The 20572-nt window shown below is 42.8% G+C and overlaps 1 protein-coding gene and 1 long non-coding RNA gene across 3 annotated transcripts; one reads left to right on the top strand and one right to left on the bottom strand.

Moving 5' to 3' along the window:
• Nucleotides 1–397: 397 nt before the first annotated feature.
• Nucleotides 398–16952, top strand: acbd6 (acyl-CoA binding domain containing 6). Its single transcript, XM_049717632.2, has 8 exons — nt 398–893; nt 1010–1074; nt 1270–1366; nt 3077–3153; nt 5403–5508; nt 6654–6743; nt 15320–15350; nt 16382–16952. The coding sequence occupies exons 1-8, from the start codon at nt 615–617 to the stop codon at nt 16534–16536; spliced, it is 900 nt and encodes a 299-aa protein (XP_049573589.1). The 5' UTR covers nt 398–614; the 3' UTR covers nt 16537–16952.
• Nucleotides 2875–20204, bottom strand: LOC125966990 (uncharacterized). 2 transcript variants are annotated; one of them, XR_007480631.2, is made up of 4 exons: nt 20109–20204; nt 19701–20018; nt 3508–3682; nt 2875–3387 (listed from the first exon to the last, which is right to left on the bottom strand). It is a non-coding gene; the product is annotated as an uncharacterized lncRNA (long non-coding RNA). The 2 variants fall into 2 exon arrangements; XR_007480630.2 differs by having other exon boundaries at nt 2875–3195.
• Nucleotides 20205–20572: the final 368 nt, after the last annotated feature.

Below are 20572 nucleotides of genomic sequence, written 5' to 3'. Positions count from 1 at the left end.
AACACAAGCTATGGTAATCCCAGTGAATAATTGCATTCTCCACTACAATTTGTCTCAGGTATATTAAAACAATAACTATCAACTGGCTTTCTTACATGTCCAATAGTTTTTGAATGGTCACGAGTTCAAAACAAGTGATGCGGGTGAAGGGGCAGACCATCGTTGAATCAATAGCAGCATCTAGCGGACATCTTGGGTATGGCACTTCCCTACTGGAGGGTTGTCGTAGTTGGCACGATTGACACGATATCATAATTAATAGTGTTTTGCAAGCTAATATTAAGAACACATGCATGCGTATATAGTTATTATTATTTTTCCTGTTGAAGTGACACCACAAAATCGTACATTAACAGAGCAAAAGTTAGGGCGGAACCATATAAACCACTCTCTGTTCTAGTCAGTGCCGTTAGTTAAACGTACCTATGACGGACCGAACGCGGAAATCAGTCCGACTGTCAACATTCCTAATTCTAACAGTTATTAAACAAGAGAGCTGATCGTACATTCCACAAAAATCCTCCGGATCGCTACTTTGCGTCATCATTTTACAATTCTCCCACATTTCTAAGCCGCACGTCGTCGGTAACGGTTCGCTAACACCAAGAAAAACAATGGCTTCCAGGTCACCGTCATCCTCTCCGGACACTGCGACGGGTTCAGGTACCGACCCGGCCCGGCCTGACACTGGAGAGCCTCTCGGTGGAGCGGGTTCGGATTCGGACTCGGACTTGGGTTTGGGTAAATTTGACTACGGTGCTGTGGAGGCTGGAGACCGCCTGGAGGGTGCTGAACTAGTACAGGAGTTCGAGTCTGCCGCTGATCGTGTTGGTGGTCTGGTCCAAACGGCCAGCAGAGACCAGCTACTGTATCTCTATGCGCGGTACAAACAGGTGAGTACAGGCTTCTGTGACCCGTAGCCATCTTTCATTAGCAGCATGCATGAACCAAACACTGAATTATCACTCATTATTAAGTTAGCAGGTGATCAATATAAATGTTGTTTTAGGTCAAAGTGGGAAAATGCAATACACAAAAACCAGGTTTCTTCGACTTCGAAGGACAGAGGAAATGGTATGTTGCTTCTTTCAACACAATCCCTCAGTCCAAACACACACTTGGTTTTGGTTCTGTTTCTACATCCTCCAACCATTGTCACCTAATTCCTTGCCCATGTGGCATTTTGTTAGTATTTTATTTGCTACTTCATGAGCATAAATGATAAATCATAATGATCAAAGATGACAATGTGAATGTTTTCGTTTTCAGGCAAGCCTGGAAACAACTTGGGGACATGGAGCCGGAGCAGGCAATGCAAGAATACATTTCCTGTGTTAACGCTTTAGACCCTGAAGGCAGTCGGAGGGTAATAATATTAACCACTAATCAAATTACACACACTCTAAAGATCCTTGCTTTTTGTTCCAATTTAGGATTCAGTTCAATTTCAATTCATTTGATCCAAACTGCAGATATAGTCTAATCAGTCTTGGAAATCATTTCAAATTAAAAAAAGTAATATCATAAATAAACATAGCTTAGATTCCTGACCGCATCAACATAAAATGCTGTCAAATCTTATTAACTGGGACACCATTTGGACTTAAAGGGAAATTGTTTAAATCAAATATGGGTGAGTCAAGTGGATTTCACAAATTGAAAGGGGTGACATCCAATAAATCAGTCACTGATAATATAGGTAGTCAGTGCAGTCAACGAGGGTTCAATTCCCACTTAGACCTTGAGCAAGTTTGAACAAGTTGTATGTCACGCTATGTATCCTTTGATTGACTGAACAGTCTGGAGTGTAATTCAGTATTCTTGCCGTTAGAGGTCAGTCTCGCTCCATTGAGGTTCCTTCAGACCACCTTCACTTTAGTTTTTTAATCTGTTATAAATTGTCATAGACCGTGTCTGATTTTATTGTGACACATCCAAGACTGTCGATGTACTTGCGTTGCCACCGAGAGACATTTTGGGGGGGCAACTGCAGACATCTTCAGTCTCAGCAACAACATGGCACCATGAGCATCCCTTTGGAACACTGCTCATGTAGAAATAAATGAGGAAGAAAATAACAAAAAGCCCCAGGCCTATTGTTATTTGTACTGTGCAGTAGCCAACAGCAGTCAAGTGGGACTTCAATGTTGTTGTATATTTTGGGGAGTATTAGCAAAGGAATCCTCACAAGGATGCCTTTGGGAAAATAATTGTTTATTCCTTCAAAACCCTTCCTGACCTTGTGCACAGTGTCCGTTTATCACTAGTTCTCCTTTTTTGTTCCCTCCATGTACAAAACCTCTTCCCGTTAATGTAGCCCTGCCCTCCTCTTTAACCCTCCACTCATTGTTTGCTCTTCTTCCCTATTTATGTCACTTTAATGACGTCACACGACCGCGCTTGACACGTTCTTTTCTCCTCGGCGGGGAGAGCGAGAGGGAATAATTGCCGACTGTGGCCCATCGCCACACAATGCCAGCGAGGCGGTCGAGAGCGCCGCCTGCAAACGCACCAACTTGAAAAGAAGCTGATTGTATTACGGCGGCATGGCTATTATTTTGGAAGCGCCGTTAAATAAGGAGTGTATAGACAGAGATACAAGGCCGAGAATAATAGCCAGAAGTCGACCTTTGTTCCCGCTTCAATTGTTGAGGAGCTACCGGTTTGATATTAGATTATACTGCAGGAAAGCAGCGAATATTCTGTTTCACAAGTGGATTAGTTTGTCCCAAAAGTGCATACGCCATGCTTTCCCTTGTCATGTTTTCCCCCCATTTTTTTTTTTCATTTTTATAAAATCAGATTTGTGTAGGCTTCTTTGTAAGCCAAGTTTATCCAGTGAAGAATAGGCCGGGGTCAGAAGAAAAAAACTAATGAGGAATTCCATTTAAATTTAATGTGGTGGGCACAGAGCTCCTCAAGGCCAATTGTTGGATTACAACCTTTGTACACTCCTCATACATGACAATGATTTTTTTTTAAGGATGCATGCATTATTTACTGAGACAATAGAAACATAGCAGCACAATAACTGCACCTTTACCAGCCCAAATTTTGCCTGATCTGTGCCTGACAGGAGAGCCGAGGAGCAGAGAAGAGAATGGGCTTCGGTGGAGCAGCGGTCAGCTCTTTGTACCAAGAGGAAACGATCAGGTAGTAGAATTACAAATCCACGAAAAGGCTTTCTGAAAGCTTCTGTTCTTTGACAAAAGAAAGTAAAAAGTCAGGAGGATTGTGACGTTGCTCACATCGCCCTGCTCCTTAGCTTGGCTCTGTTTAATTACATTCAACAGAGCGGAACATACACTCCTGATTTATGTTAATGGAATATTTTCTCCCATTTCCTCATGCCTGGCAGACTTACTGAAGCTTAAAGACCTCATCTTCCTTCCAAATGAAAAAAAAAAGAGCTCTTTTACCAATTGAAATGAGATGTTAGAATCCTGCAGGTTTTCACGCTTTATAATTAGTATGCACAGTCTTTGGAGACATCGGCCAGTGTCTTACCTTTTTAATTATGTGAGCATTGAAGGAAGGGGCCGGGTGAAGATGTGGTGGGCACAGCAGAGGCACAACCCCCTCTATGCCCCCTTGTGCCCAAACGTACACGCATTTGCACTCGAATCCATGCAGAACTTGCCGGAACTGTCACATTGACTGCTCCGCTGCATTCCAATTTCATCTTTGAATACAAACACAAAAAAAAAAAAAAAAACACCCTTCAATATTCAACAGCTACACACCTGTCAGAGTTAATTGCATTGATCCCCCCCCACTCTCAAGATGTACGTTTGTGGGTATTGATAAAAGCGCCATTGATTTGCAATACCACCCACGTTACCGAGCTGATCAGTGTGTGATTGAGGAGCGCCATGTTTTGTAATCCCCTCGACAAAACATGCTGATCAACACAAGGAGCTTTGTTGCCCGGACCCTCTGACGGAAGCAGGCGCTGAGTTATTTCTCTTCTCATTGCTTCTTTATTGCGTGTGTGTGTGTGCTCCACCACTGTGGCCAGTTTGGTCTGATGGATGAAGGACATATCTTCTAGTACATCGGACTGGTCACACACACACACGCATACACACACGGCGCACATGAGCAGCTTTTTTTGATGACAGGGTAGCTGGTGACCTTCCCAGCATGCATTGCTGCGGCGTCGATGTCACACCGCTTGCAGGAGCCGCATTAATCATTTGTTTGTTCTGTGTGCCGTCTACTAACACAGCGTAGATTACAGGAACACACCATACAGATGTTTTGCAATATATAAAAACCTTATTTTATCTTTGGCACTAAAGTGCACAATATAAGCGTCCCTGTTTGATCAAAAGACAGATGAGCTGGCCTATTGATTAGTTGCCGTGGGAGACGGATGGTGGCCACACATCAGAAGCAACCGGGGTCACCGTGAACGTCGGGAAAAGGAAGGCAGTGGGCGTGTCTGAGCGGGAAAATCATGAATATACATTGCGGCGGTAATCAGGAATATGCAAATGCATGAGCTCATACAAAACGTTGCGGTGATAAAAGTGTAATGAGTTATTCATGATTCATCATAGGCTGATGGGCAGGGAGCCGAGGAAGGAAAGGGGGGAGAGAACATGTTGATAAAATAAAATAGCTTCACACAAAATGACTAAATTGTGGGCAGTCAAATGTCAATCCAAATTTTATTTTCAATAAGTAACTAAAGCAAACTTTGCTCCCGGGTGCAAATAAGTTTTTAGGACGTTTAGTAGCTGCTGTGTTGCATCGCTCGAGGTGGGTCAAGCACAGAAAAGGGTGTTGGGGATGGTAGTGGGGGGGGGGGCTGGCAAGGTTTTGGCCTTGGGGATCCAGCAGCCGTACAGCGGCGGGTGCGTGGGCTGTCTGTCACACAATAGAGCACTAAATTCAATTAATTTGAATGGCCAGCATGAGTAAGAGGGAGGAGAAGGCGTAAAGCTCTAAATGAGATTTCGCCCACCACTACCACAACAGCAGCCCCCCCCCACACACACACACACACACCAGCACTCACACTTGTCCCCATTGCCAGCAGGTGATTAGAGATTCCGAGATATAATCAGAGGCGGGATGGTGCCACGACGTGTGTTTGTGTACCCGATGTGCGTCGGCCTTCCCATGGGAGGTGGCATGTGGTTGTTGCTTGTGCGCGAGGCAGACAGAGGTTGTGTTATCTGTCTGGGTGCGTTTGATATGATCTTTAAAGTGGGGAGAACAACCTATACGTTTATTTACCACAGTTGTTTTGCTAACATTTGTCAATTAATCGATAAAGTAGTCAACAAATTCGGCCCAAAATATTCCACCAATGAGCAAGTTTAACTTTTGGCATGCAGGCAATTCCTTGATAAGCTATTTGACTCGGGGCCTCTTTCTTCTTCTATTTTTCTCAGAGAAGAGGATAAGAACATCTTTGATTACTGTCGAGAAAACAACATCGAGCAAATCAGCAAGGCCATCAGCTCCCAGAAAGTGGACATCAACTCCAAAGACGAAGAGGTAATAAAAAGATGCACAACATGGAGGACATCTCCTTGCTCCTAACAGCCGTTCCTCATGAGGAGTTTGAACTCAAACCTAACCGCAGTACTGCTTGTTCAACAGCAGAGGACAGTAGTGAAGTTTCACATAAGGCAACAAACTGACGAGAGGTAGAGGACCTGTGACCATTCCCCCTTTGTGGGCCTCAACATGGGAGAAATATTTCTAGGAGACATCCAACTTGTCAGTTTAATGATCTCGCAAATTAATCTTTAATCATTTTTTAAAGGTTATTTTGTGATCGTTACAAACAGCCCTTTTAATACAGAGGACACCATAGCACTAATGCAGGTTTAATTTTATACATGAATGTGATTGAGGAGGAAAAAAAATGCAAGACACTTTTTCAAAGTCATGCAATTTTCTGTGGAATACTTTCTAAATGATTCTCAAAACGCCTTTTGAAAAGGTTCCTTTTCAAGTGGCTTAATCTGGAATGAGTTAATCATTCATTTAAGGTACTGGATGCGGGAAACGACTTAATTCTGTTTTAAGTGATGGTGCAAGCATCACCTGAGGGGTGCAGAGGAATGACGATTGAGGGGCCAGCCAATTGGTATTCTGGCCTGTTTCATAAGTATTCATTCTAACATGCAGCATGCGGTGATCAATATGATTTAAGCGGCAGAATTGGACTCGGAGAGTTTGTTTTACCTAATTGCCCCCACTGAAAAATGAACTTGATCTGGGACCAAAGGAGATGCCCATTTGTGTGTATGTGTGTGTGTGTTTCAATAGAGTTAGGGCTGCTGATCTATGGAGTATGGACACCCACACACACACACTCATCCCAATCAATCAGGCCGACAGACTTACTGCTTTTCGTTGTGGTTGCCTCATTCTCCACTTTTAAAGAATACAAACGTATTTTTCCTCTGTGAGTGAAAAGACATTTTCAATTGATCTTGGTCATCATCATGGTGTTCACAGCCTACCCAAACAAGCTCAACAAACATCCTTAACTCGTTCACTGCCAGCCCAGTTAAAATGCATCTTTAACGTCTATAGCCGTCATTGGTAATGAATGAGTTAAGTCCAACCCAACTGTTACTTTTCACGTAGTTTGAACAAATTCCCGTACTGACTGGTCTGTGTGGTTGCAGGGTCGAGCTCTCCTACATTGGGCTTGTGACAGAGGCCACAAAGAGCTGGTTTCATTTCTCCTTCAGCAAAAAGCCGATATCAACAGCCAGGTAGGCACTTTTATTTTTTTTTCCTTCAAATGACAGCGTCGCTTTCTATGTTGGTTTTCCCAAAAGAAATTCCCTGAGTGTAAATCAAGATATTTTATAGAATGTACCTATGCAAAAATTATATTCCGTATGTTCAGAACAATATTTATCTTTTTTTACCCTTGTCTGACGGTCACCTTTAATTCACGTTGAGCCATAGACAAATACTCCAGAGCTTTATCAAAAAAAGGTGACTAGTCTCTAGCGTAGCCTTTAGCCTCCCTAAGGTTTAGCAACATCCAGGAGGGGGGCTTTAGCTCGGACCGTAAGCTGGCTCAGCTGCACATCGGAGAAATTAGTCCTCTGTCTGCCCAGAAGGCACGACGCAGCTACCAGGTTGCACACCGAGGCTTTAACCGTAAGGCCGAATCAATTGGAAGTAATCAGGCAAATTGTTTTACGTCGCACAAGCCACATAATCAGGACATTTCACAAATGACTTTGTGTGGTCATATGTGGCCTTTTTGTTTTCACTGATGCGGGGAGGAGGAGTGGGGGGATTTGCTGGGAAGGGTTCATAAAGGACTTAACTGAAGGATAGCTATAAAAAAAAAAAAAGATATAAAGCATTATGAAGATGCAACAGTAGATAAAGGCTTCGGTCCCTTTCGGAAAAGGAAGCATACATATTTTTTGTTTTTGGCACAGGAATCTAATTGTGGATCACTCAGTCAAAGTCAGAAATATTCATCTTCGTCGTGCATGAGTTTGAGCAGAATAATTTGCATTCTTCTTGCACTTGGCAGACAGCAGTTGATGCTGATGTCGAAGCTTTCAGATAAGTGGCGATGAATTGAAAATTAAGCAATCCATCACAAAATACTGTACATGCATCCTCGGCATAAATTGGCTTGTCTTAGATTTTGAAGTTCACTATGTTGTTAGCAATCATCCAGTTTTGGCTCTTATAAGTTTGGCATCAAGTTTCTGTAATTGTTTTATTTATTTTTAGTTTGTGTAAATAAGTCGCTATCTCCTCAATGCTCACCAGTTGCTAAAAAGCTGTCAGAAACCTCATTAACTTCAAATAGTCTGGATTTGAGCAAAAAACTTTTTTTTTTTTTTTTGGCGCTACGATTCAGCCGCTGAAAATTAGCTGATCAGAGCGGCAGTCAAACTCACAAGCGTTTTGGAGCGCGATGTCTCATTAGAGAAAGATTCCGGAAATTAGACAAGCAGTGTTATTGGAAGCAGATTTATGAGGTGGCTGAGAGAAAAATATAGTTGTTTAAATCATACCACTCCCTCACAATGCCAAATTATCTCATTATTTAAAGCTTGTGGAACGATGCCCTTCTTATTAGAACTTGCTTCAACCCCTTTTTTGTCGCTTTCCTTCTAATCAGAGAAGAGCTAATGAGAATCTGTCCTTTGTGGCCAAAAGACTGTGACGGAAGAAAAAAAATATATAAGCAAAATGGAGGAATGTTTGTTTGGCGCTATGGGTAATCTCTCTTGACCTCCACCAACTGCTGAGCAACCAGTAAATAAAGATCAAACATGATTTATGCTTAATTTGTTGATTAAAAACGGTGGGCGGAGGGGGGGGGGGGGGGGCTTTCGAGTTAAACAAAAAGTATTATTTGCCTGGCTGAGGAAGGAAATCGTTTGAAATTAATCAACTGATTGTTTTAGTGAATTGTTCCCAAAGCCCGGTAACCTGCATTAAGGGCTCGTTTGATAGTTAATCCTGGATCAAGCTTGGGGGGGGTGTGGTGCGTTACAATAGATCGGGGTGCGTGCTGATGTGTGTGTGTGAGTGCGTTTCAATACACAGATCACGACTCTGCCACCTGCCAACCGTAGATCAGAGCTCATCATCACAATGCTGCCACAAGCCCAGTAAAAGTGGGACAGGCACACAGTGTGGGGAAGTCCACATTAAATTTGATGTAATCATGGAAATTAAAGCTTAACAACTGTACTCAAATGTATTTAAGAGCCTGAATTGAGACTGAAGCTTAAATTCAGTTAAGGTATTCCATCATAATATCACAAGTGGAGTGATAACAGATCAGACTGTCAATTTCATTAGTAATTAGCAGCACTTCCCCCTCGGATTTGCTACACACTGTAATTTGATTTGTTTGATTTTATTTCTGTATTTGAGTCATTATATTGTCAATATATTGCTCATTTGAAATAATCGTAGAAAGTTGATAGCGTTGGTTAAAGATCCCAATTACATTTATAAATATCATGAGCCATATTGATAAATATAATGATCAACTTTTTCAATTCACTGTAGGCAGAAATTACTGAAAATACTAGCAATGTTCTTGCCGCAAAGAATAGAGCATAATAATGTAAAAATAGCAATTGGTGATTTTTTTTTCTTTTTCCTCCGTGGTGTTTGTGTTCAACTCTGGTAAAATGCACAGTCAGAAAAGAGAAGTTATTAAAAAAAAACTTGAGACAGACAAAACAAGAGTTTGAGCGAATGAAAACATGAGCAGTTGTCTTTTTTTTTTTTTTTTTCTTCCTCAGAGGCAATGGTCTCCCACACATTTGAGACAGTGACTGTTTATGTTTTCAATGCTTTGCTGACCCTCAGCGATATTCAACACCTGCGCCTGTGTGGTCATTTTCAGTCCGTCATCCCACACATAGCCAACTTTTGTTTTCAGGTTCAAATTCCAGCCCCCCCTCCACTAAAACATCCCAATAAGCCAGACCGTTACCATGGAAACATGCAGTTATTCATGGGAACTCGAGTCAGATGTTTCGGAGGCGCTGCAGACAGACGGTCACAAAGGTCGTGAACAGCCCGGAGTGTATTTACACAATGTGGTACTTGGAGTGTGATTAGTGGGAGTAAGTGTCCGAGGCGTGGAAGGAAAGTTGGGATTAACCCGACAAAGTGCAGGTTAACACCACGCAAAGACAACGGCAGGAAGGAGACATTGTTCACGGCACGCTGAGAGGAAGCGAGCGGAAGACGAGGCGGAGCAGGTGTCACATGCTCATGTGCGACTGTCTCACTCACTCACATTGTATTTTAAAACAAGATGATCCATGAGGCGGAAAGGGCGACTCGCAGCACCGCTAATTCTAATTAATCCAGCGTGCTAGGACGGCCGCGGCGGGACCCAAGTGCTCCCAGTCTATCAGATAGAAATTCATAACTTAATTGAGGTCAGGTTCCAGAGCTGACAGAACAAAAGTCTCCAGCCGGGACCAACTAGATCAATAGTAATAAATATCCGACTGCAGGGATGGCCCGCAATTGGCGGCCGGGGAACGCAAAATAACAAAGTTGACGTGATGCTAGTGTCGTGGCTACTGCTTACACAATTGGATACTCTTGGTTTATGGATTTAATGGAGGAAGGGCTTTACCCTTAAGATTTATGACGTCAAACAAGAACAAACCACCAACAATGTCATCTCTCTCTTTTTTTTTTTACTTTTTTTTTAACCTATACTGCTATCAGTAGTACTCCCTAGGTTTTTTTTTTTTGTATGTGAAACTACAGTTGTCTATCAAATCTATTTTATATTTTTGGGTATCTGAATCAAATCAATTACATTATTTCTATCAGAAATGAGTCTTCAATTCATGATTCAGTTTTAGTGAGACTTTTTGGTACAGATTAATCACACACAAAAAACAAGGTTACACTGTATTTGGAGGGGGGGTCTTTCTTCTGTTCAGCATCTGTTGCAGCTCACGCAATTCCACACAAACACACACTCGGCTGATCGAAAGTCAATGTTGGAGGTATTGTTAGAGGTTGCCTTCGCTCCCCTTTCCCAGCAATATTGTCGAGAACTAATGGTGCAGTCATAACAAATACTCAATAAGATCCATCATAATCGTGTGTGTTGTGTATACGTGTGCAGGTGTAAATGTGTAACGTTTCCCGCATACGATCAGTAACTACAAAAAGGACTAAAATTGGAAATGCACTCATGAGAAACTGAATTAATATAAATTCACTTTTTTCATTCTGAAAGTCAAATGAGCAAATTTGTGCTCCCTCTGTGGCTGGACGGATTACCGCTGAGCTCGGCTGTAGTTTGCTTCATATACTGTACGCATATTTAAGAGCACTCCCTCCGACTGCCTTTTTATAATACACCCAATGACAGCATTACTGTAAAATATTACTCTCGTCTTTACAAGTTTTTCCGCCTGCTCACTTTTCCTCTCTTATAACTTTATAGCGTTATTGCCTCCGATAAGGTCTGCAGAGGATTTTTTTTTTTTTTTTAACGTCGGTTCAAAATTTTCGTCTAGGAGACGCTTTTCTAGGATCCATGTTAAGTAGTCGCCCCAGCGCTTGACTTAATGAAATGAGAGCTGTTGCCGCTTAGACATTCACACACTTTTGAATGTATAATGTGAGCACTCAGAGGAGGCCAGCTTGTCACTTGACAGTAATGCTATCGTCGATGGGGAGCCCTTGCAGCAGGTAACGCTCGTCTTTGCCTTCATCAGCTCTTGTTTCTTTCTTATTGGCCACTCACTGGGCCTCGCCTACATCCTACTATTTGATTTCCATCGTTCTTAACCATCCACATAAATTGTCAGGAGCATTAAAGCTGTCCTCGACCGCTTCAGACAGAAAAGGAGAGGGGGGGGTGTAAGAGCTGGAAACATAGTGGGTGGAGGGAAAAAGGGGTGAGGGGGGGTGAGGAGAGAGAATAAACAAAGTGTTTTGCCTTCCATCAGTCTCCCGCAGTACTCAGCTTTATGAGCCCCCCCACCATCCCGACTCCCGCCGCAGCCCCCGCTCGCCCGGCCATTGATTTTCATATTACACTCTTTTTTGCATTTATTTATTATATATATTTCTTTTTAAACATCATCGATGAGCTGCAGGAGGACAGACGGACCCCCACCCCCTCCCTAGCCATGTTAACTCCGAGCTTCAACCCTATCCTTCTCTCTGATGGCCGTAATGGAGGCTAAGGCGTCCCATGGGAACAAGCATGCTTGGTGACGCCAAGAGGGGAGGGGGGGGCTGCGCCTGGGTAGGAGACGATGGATTTACAAACAACCAAAGCACTTTTTGTTCTCTTAACTGCGAAAACCAAGCAAACTGAACCTTTTGCACGTGAGCTTTTTGTACTCGTTGAATTAACTGTAGTGTAAAAATAGTAAAAAAAAAAAAAATATTCCTGCAATATTTACTGGTACTATGACGTAGGCGTGAGGATGGGTGAGGGGGAGCACCTGAAGGACACTCCCCGGCGATGCGAAGGGCGGCGAGTTAGGCATCGGGCTAATTTGACCGCGGGTGGCAGTCCTCACACGCTGAGTGGCAAGGTTGCGGCTCAGAAAGGAGGCTCAGATTCAATTAAGGATGCCCCCTCCTGAGTAGATCCTTTTAACACCGGGGCCTTCCCAGTACACACATGCACCTCACACACACACACACACACACATCTGATTTGTCATTTGGAATTCCAAGACACACAAACAACCGTTTGCCCAAAGAAATCAAGGTAACTATTGAGGAAATTGAATTTACACTGGATTCAGTCCTGCAAGAAAATGCAATGAGCAAAAATAGAAGTTTAAAAAGATTCTAATGTTGGTTTTGTTATTAATCATATAAAAGTGAAAGTGATCTGTCATTGCTTATTCCTCGTACCTACTCGTGCATCTCACGGGGTCTTTGCAATCCATCCAAGACCTCACTTGGTATGTCCTGCACTTTGTAGTCATTCATCATAAAATCTTTAAAAAGTCTATGAAGCTTGAGGTTTTCGGGGGCCCACAGTTACACTAGATGGGCCCCCGACAAAGTGACCGGCATCTTCATCTCTTCCATCTTGCTACTTTTTGATTAATGGCACCTGCTCTTCATAATGCGATCTGCCGGAATCTGCATGCCAATGATTCCAGTCGATCGATTTCCCCAACACACGCTCGGGTTCCCTCCCGGTGGCTGTCATTATAAAAGTCAGAAGCTGCTGCATGCATTGATCATAAATTATAATTGCTTGTCCATTTTTTTTTCCTCCTCACTTGTTTAATGTTTCTGTCAGGGGGTGGACGGGAAATGGGAGAGTCTGAAAAAGACTCACCTGGTTCTGCTTCTGTATATATACATATATATATATATATATATATATATATATATATATATATATATATATATATATATATATATATATATATATATATTTTTTTTTTTTTAAGTTATAACTATTCACCTAGGTTTTATGTTAACAGTAGCGACCAAAACACATCTCATTCAAAGTTCAGACACACAATCGGAATGAAATGCTGCTGGAGTGCGCCGTACACTCCAGGGACGTCTCCGCTCTATTTGTATCCCCAAACCAAGTTATGTTTTATGCCCTTGAAGCCACCACTTAATGCCGCTGTAAACAGTTTAGGCTCAACATTTGGACTATTCTTGTCCCGGCCCGGCGGCAAGAGATTTGTAGAAGCCGATCCATGCGTAAAACCAGTTCAGTCACTTTCCATGAATGACATTTGTGACAGTCGCTCTGTTTGAGTTGCGGTACAACGGAGGGTTTTACTACTTCCTGTTTGACGGATTCATCTGACATTCCTTCACTCTCAGACAGATGACAGTTTACAAGTTTACCCAAAAATGTAAATACGCCATCTAATCATTTCTTTGGACCTAAAGCTTAAAAAAAAATCAAAAGTGCCTGACATTTTCTTTTCTCAATCTTCATTCTCTTACCTCACCTCGCTTAGAAATGATAGATGGGTGTGACTTAGATCCAGCAGCACTGCAATTGTACTAATAGGTCAATCCCTATTCATGCTGCACCTAAGCATATTGGTCCGGCCCATTAGGGTGATCCACTGCTCGGTGCCGGGGGGCTAGCGCTATTGTGCAAGCAGCTGCTTTATTGAACACTCTTGCTGACGTTTCTGCACCGCAAGGGGAAACTTTGGATGACATGCAAAAGCACAGGTTTGGTGCAACATGTCTCTGTAATGGGATGGGAACAGGGGTGCACCCGAGCGGGGCGGGGCGGAGGGGGGTTAAAGGGAGCTGGTGTCTCTTCGGAGCTACTTCCAAAGCAAATGGAAGACAATCCAATTTCCTGTGATTCCATCAAGCCTGGGTTCTGGATCCAGGGGCATTAGGGAACGCTGAGAGGACAGGCCACTGACCCCCTTCACATGTAGCCGACACACACACACACACACACACTACACACTCCATCTAAAAACACTGTCTACCTTCACTGCACCATCGAATTTTAAATACTGCATTTTTTTACTGTACCAAGTTGAGTATGCTTAGTGAGCGTTGTATCTAGTAAAGCTTGACTCCGATATGTTTTTCACTCACTAGTGGAGATTTGCATCTGTGTTTGAGATCCACCCAGAGGGAATAGAAAGCTCTAATCCAATCAGAGGGTCCTCAAAGTGCCACCCCCCTGAGACCGAGACAGAAAGTGAGTGAAGGAGAAAGAGAGAGAGAGAGAGAGAGAGAGAGAGAGAGAGAGAGAGAGAGAGAGAGAGAGAGAGAGAGAGAGAGAGAGAGAGAGAGAGAGAGAGAGAGAGAGAGAGAGAGAGAGAGAGGATAACAATAGGATCACCATGCACTAAGGAGAGAAGGAGAGAGGGAAATTAAGATGAAAAAAATAGAGGGAATGAAAGAAAAGGAATTATGATGGAGAATGGGAGAGAGGGAAAAGTGGTAATGACAGCAGAGAGTGGCAGGAAAGAAAAGGAAGATATGTTCCCGTTCAAACACCCAAGGTGGAAAAGCTAACACACACTTTCATCATCACTGCAGAGCATGAAATGTCACCAAGCCTGCCGCCTTTTAATCCGCTTCCAATCACGTGAACCCGTTGGACTTTTGTTCTGAAGGCGCCGGCGGCACTTTGGCCATTCATCATCATTACGAGGCGCAAAGGCAGGCTGGAGCAGTGATTAAGAACTGAATCTTCTGTCGATGATGCCTGTCATAGATTGGCTCTTATACCGACACACACAACTCCAGCCCTGTCCTCAAGCCAAAATATACCTCTCCCATTGACCCCTTTAACCTGAGCTACCATTTGTACCGTTCACACACACACGTTTACAGACTGCCCCTGATTCTTCACGGTCATCTCTTTGTTGTCCCTGAACTGATGTGTGTCAGGGTTACTAAGCTACTGAGTTAAATTCAATAAACATATATTTGAATAAAATAAATAAATGACGGATGACACTTTGATTGCTTATCTAATAGATCCGCTACTTAAAAAAACCTGTCTAGTTGATCAAGAGAATGTGTCTCCCCCTAGTTGAAATACATATTTTTGACTGCATCACACAAAAAAGTCAGATCATGATCACATTTGAGTCACGTGTTTCCCCAAATCAATACCTCATCTCCTCGACACACCCCCCCCCCCCCCCCCCCCCCCCCCCGAATCCCGCTAAGCCCACCCACAACAAACCAACAAGTAGCCACTGATTGGTATGCTAACAGGTGAATTTTGCAGCATTTGACGGCTGCAAATTTATCTCCATTATCACAACTCGCCGCTGATTTATTTCTCGCCTGTCACAAGTCTCTTGAACATTGTCTTTGCCTTTCACAGGATAATGAAGGACAGACGGCGCTACATTATGGTAAGAAGGCAGCTGTTGATGTGGGTGTCTTAACTTTTTAATGCATCTTCACTCTGATGGAAATGTGTTGTTCCTGTTCCTGTCCTCCTTTTCCATCTTAATGAGGCTTTCCTGTTCCTGTTGTGTGCATGTGCTTTGGCATCTTTGTATCTATGCTTGTGTAGAGATTCTGGTTTGGGTCAGTGTATGTGTATGTGTGGGTTTGCTTAATAATCACCAGGCCTCCCCGAGGAAATCAGCAGCGGTCCTCAGACTCCCCCTGACCCTCTCATGGCCCAACACACATGTCCCTGAGGGGCGGTTCCCTTGTCCTTCTGAGCCTGCCTGTGTGTGGTTGCACCATCTGTCCTCTGCGGTAGTTTGGTGGCGGCCATATTGCGTCACCCCGCTGGCGCGTGCATCCACCAACCCCGAAAGGTGGCATGTAAAAAGATGACTAATAAACATAAGCGATGAACTCCGAGAGACAAATAGCAGAGAATGAAAATTCATTTCCACCTCTCTTTGCACAGGGCCATGGCGGCTGGCAAGTGATTAATTGAGGGTTTACTGCTCACCATAAATTGTTCTCCTCCTCCATGGCTCCCTAGAGGGCCAGCTACTTTTTTTTTTTCTCAACTCAAGGCCCAGGCGAGACGTTGACCGCGTGCCGCACGCGCCGCGGCGGCTAAATAAAACGCTCATCAAGTGCATGGCTCACTCCGAAAAAAACCCCGCTAATCTCGAGCGGCTTTCACACATGCGCGTGGATACGCTGGCGTTTCCGACGTATCATCACATCTCGCATACACTCTTGGAGGTTAAGAGGCCCTGGCTGTCAATCACTGCTGCTGCTGACATCAGCGATCAAGGCTGAGCACGTAGCCCAGTGTTTAAAAGCAGCAATTGATAGACACTGACAGAGAAGAGCACTCACATAGCGAGAGGGAGGGGAGGGGAGTGGGGGAGGAACTCAGGTACCAGCAAAGATGTTCTAACTAAAGATGTACACATTTCCTCTTTCTGATCTAATCGTTTTCTTCTTCATGCAGCATCGGCATGCGAGTTTGGCGACATCGTGGAGCTCCTGCTGAGCACCGGTGCTGATCCGTCCATCAAAGACATGGAAGGCTCGCTTCCCGAGGAGGTCACAGAGTCCGGCGCCATCTCTTCACTCTTGCGCCAGTACACTGCTCCTAAAGGCTAGAGCAACCATGTTGGCTCTCAACTCCAGATCCCCCCCTCCCCAGGTCGTCATCTCATCATCCCAGACTTCCCAGCATCCCTCACTTCCCTGATGAGAGACTGTCTAACCACAGCAGTTTGCGTTTGATTTGTTGTTGCCATTATTATGTTTTGGCTCCTAAATACTTGAGATTAGTTGGCTCAACCGTGTTTCTTTTTCATATGAAACCATTTATTTTGACCTTTACTCACTAAGTTTGGCTGGCATGGTACTGGATCGAAGAGATTAATTGATCAGCACTGTCAGGTATTTAAATCATTTGATGAGGCAAAAGACTTATTCAGATTTATTTTCAACGACCACTGAAAACGTTTCTGACCACTGTTGCGGGTTGATTCACTTCTGTTGTTTATCAGCATTAAAATCTTGAAAAAATATATTATTGTTTTTTATGAACAGCAATTTACAAATATACTGACTCCAATTTAATTCGTTTGAATGTGAACATTAAGTCTCAACACATGCACAACCTCTTGTCTAAGAGGGTGTGTACACTTTTGCAACCAGCTTATCTCAATTGTTTATTTTTACTTCTGATTCAGGTTGTGGGTCAAAAATTGCTCTTGGTCACAAAAACCTGGGTGTGGTAAAGAAACAAACAAAACTTTAATATCATATAGGAGCCATCCAGATGTTCTTCAGAAATAACCAACACATGGTGCACATCCAAATCTGCTTTACTTGTCAAGCTGCTCTGATCAGTCCAACACACACACACACGCAAACACACACACACACTGACAGATGAGAATAGGCTAAATCTGGATTGCGGTTCTTAACTACAGCTTCCTGATGAAGACACAGATACACAATATGTACAGTAGCGAGGGAGGGCACAGCTTAATCCTCCTCTCTCTAGCACGCCGTCATGCGTCTCACCCTTGCCCCTCGTCTGTGGTGTTTAACTCAACTGTCAATCTGGCCTGATTGGAGGTGTTAGATAACAGTCCCAACATGGACTCTGTCACTCACCCTCATGGCCTGCGTTTGCGTTCCTATCACGTTCGATATTCGTCTTGCCAAACCCGGGAGAATTTAGATGTCATTATCTGGCGTGCGTGCGCCATGACCTCCGCTTCTCAGAACCTTACAGAAGTAGCCTGGAGAGTCTCGCCCCGCTCTAGAAATACTCCGAATGTGATGTCGCTTTTGTGAAATCTGATGGCGAAACGATGATAGGGGACTCACGTGAGTTGAAAGCTTCTCAGTATTCTGAGACATGATTGGTTACACTCCCACAGAGTCTCAGTCATTATTTAGGTGGGGGCCGGGAGGGGGCTTCTTGTGCCTTCCTCAAGCATATAATACCATCTTGAATTAAGAGAGGGTGACGGCAGCCACGCAGCTCCCCTCGGCCCGTCTGCAAGACTCTGACACTAAGCCCATTATGTTTCCATTATGGGCCTTCAATTTTCCTCTCAGCTTCTTTTTTTTTGGCAGTGCAGCTCCCTCCCTCTCCACACTACCTGTATTTTGTTAAAACACATTTAACTTTTTGTCTATATAACCGCATTTTTGCTTCCGAAAACACTCAGTGATGCTTTTGAATGCCAATGCTCGTTTACCTAACTACATTTAGAAAACAGCAAAATAGTCAATGGGATGCTTGAAAGTCATTTGAGTGAAACTTTTTGCATCATACTTTTTTTCCCTTTTGATAATGATTCATGTCTAGGGACAACTCTGTTGTTATCATTTGAAAATATAGTTCCTTTACGATTGGTTTTATTAATCAAATATTAATTTCTGAATTTGAGGGATGCAGTCATTTGTACCTCAATCCCAATTTATTTTTGAATTGGCAAATGCCAGTTGCTTAATATTTCCACTGCCTCATTGAACAGGCAACTAAGTCTCACCAATAAACACAAACACACACACACTGTATACTGTATTATCATTCCTTTAGTATTTATCATGTTTTCCTCACTCTCGTAGCCCCGCCTCCTCTGCCGACTTGTCACGTTGCTAATATTATTGAGTAGAAAAGAGCCAGTTTCACATTAAAACAGCTCGAAGCTCAGCTCACAACCTTGAGGGTGTCATTGAGAGGCCCCAGTTTGACTGCGGCTCCTCTCTAAGACTCACTCCATCACTCTGAACATCATTGTTCACTCGAGGGAGGAGGAAAAAAAACAGAAAGGTCCAGTCTCGGAGCTGCTAGACTGACTCTTAGGCCAAAACAAATCATGTCCGTTTTGCATGTTAATTTATTCATTAGTTAAAAATAAATAAATAAAAAAGTCTTTCCTTTAGAAAGTTAGTAATAAAAGCCTGGCGATCGATGATAATGGCATTTGTGCTTGTGTTTGTCATCTCAAAAGCAACGGTGGTGGATTTGCCGCAGATTTATTTGTATACGAGTGCTGTAAGTGGCGTGTAAATTATCCTAACTGTCCGTGTGCCTTTTTGTCTTTGTAAGGCGCTCCTATTAGAGCCCATCCATTAATGCTGGCCAATCATTGCTTGAATAAAAATCAGCTCCATTTGTAACATTTTATGCAAACTTCAACTCGGCTGACTTTACGTTTTTGGTTGTTATTGTTGTTGTTTGTAGCATGCAACAGGGATCGCTGAAACACAGCAAATCAATATCACTTAGCTTTGCGTTTGCTTTGGCCCACCCTCAGGCTAATGCTGCACATTGCAGCATACAGATGAGCTTACAATGCATGCTCGGGGGTAATTTCATTGTGTTTCCATACGTAGATAGAATCCGTTTTAAAAAGAAAACAGATTTTTTATTTTGGCGCTTACAGCCATGACAGTCATGAAGCTCAACTTTTGAGCTCAACTTTTATTTTATGAAGCTTAACTCAATTTCTTGTTTCATCAAACCAATATACTTCACTTCCAATTCACTTTAAATACTCTATGTTGCTGACCTTTCGTAACAACTGGACTTTAGAATGATCACAATTATAACACAATACCCCAATAAAAACACATGTTTAATGATATCAAAGTAAACACAAATTGTCCACACAATACACACAATCCTAATATAAGGGCCCGATCAATGTTACCTCCTGCCAGCAATCACTCAACAGCAATATACCCCAATGACGGTCAACTTTGCTGGCCAGATCGATGTTTGTGTAAATAGTAGCCTAAAACAAAGGTACCTTAATTTCAGTGATGCGAGTTCACTCCGGTTGTCCTGACAGCAAGGATGGAGAAAGCAAGATGGGCGGGTCCAACGTCCACCAGGCGATGTCAGCAAAGCACTCCTAGTTGACACATGATAGTCCTCCAAAACAGTCCACTTCATTGGGTTCCTTCTCTTCCTTTGCACTTCGTTTCTCCACAAATGTCTTACTTGTTGTGTTAGCTTGTCGCTAGCTGCTTAGTAAAGTCCATAGGTTAGCATTAGCTTCTGTATTAGCGGCAAATTCTACTCACTGATGTCTTCTACTGAGTAGTGTTTGGGCCCTTGAAAAGCACTATATAAATTAAATGAATTATTATTATTAGTAGTAATAGTTCACTCAACCCACCAACTCTATCCCAGTTAAGGTCAAAAGCGTCCTTACCAAAGTTCCAATTTCTGTACTCACTTGAATGTCTCTCTGTTGTCTACCTGGACGTCGGCGTCGTCCATCTTTCTTACCTCACTTCTGACCTCTCACCCCGGAAGTGATTAAGGCAATTAAAAAATTACGCAACATAAATGTATTATCTTGTCCCTCTTTTTTATGTAAATTTTCATGTATACAAACACATTCAAACAAAAATTGCGCCAAAAAAGTATTTGCCATTCAATGACATCACTCAATATTCAACCTTCTTGCACTGAAATACATTTTAACTTAATTGCTGATAACTATATTTTATCTTTTAACACTTTTGTATGCACTTCTTGAACTTATATACTTAAAAATATTGTAAGATTTTTAACTTAGTTACATGTTTACAAATCATCCTGCCTAGCGAAATTATTACCACATATTTCACAAAGCGCTACACAATTAGTTAACAGCATGGGGATTAAAGTGAG

The sequence above is a fragment of the Syngnathus scovelli genome, chromosome 10 (assembly GCF_024217435.2).
Source record: "Syngnathus scovelli strain Florida chromosome 10, RoL_Ssco_1.2, whole genome shotgun sequence".
Taxonomy (NCBI): domain Eukaryota; kingdom Metazoa; phylum Chordata; class Actinopteri; order Syngnathiformes; family Syngnathidae; genus Syngnathus; species Syngnathus scovelli.
The sequence above is the reverse complement of the archived record's forward strand: the minus strand, read 5'-3'. Positions and strand labels throughout refer to the sequence as shown.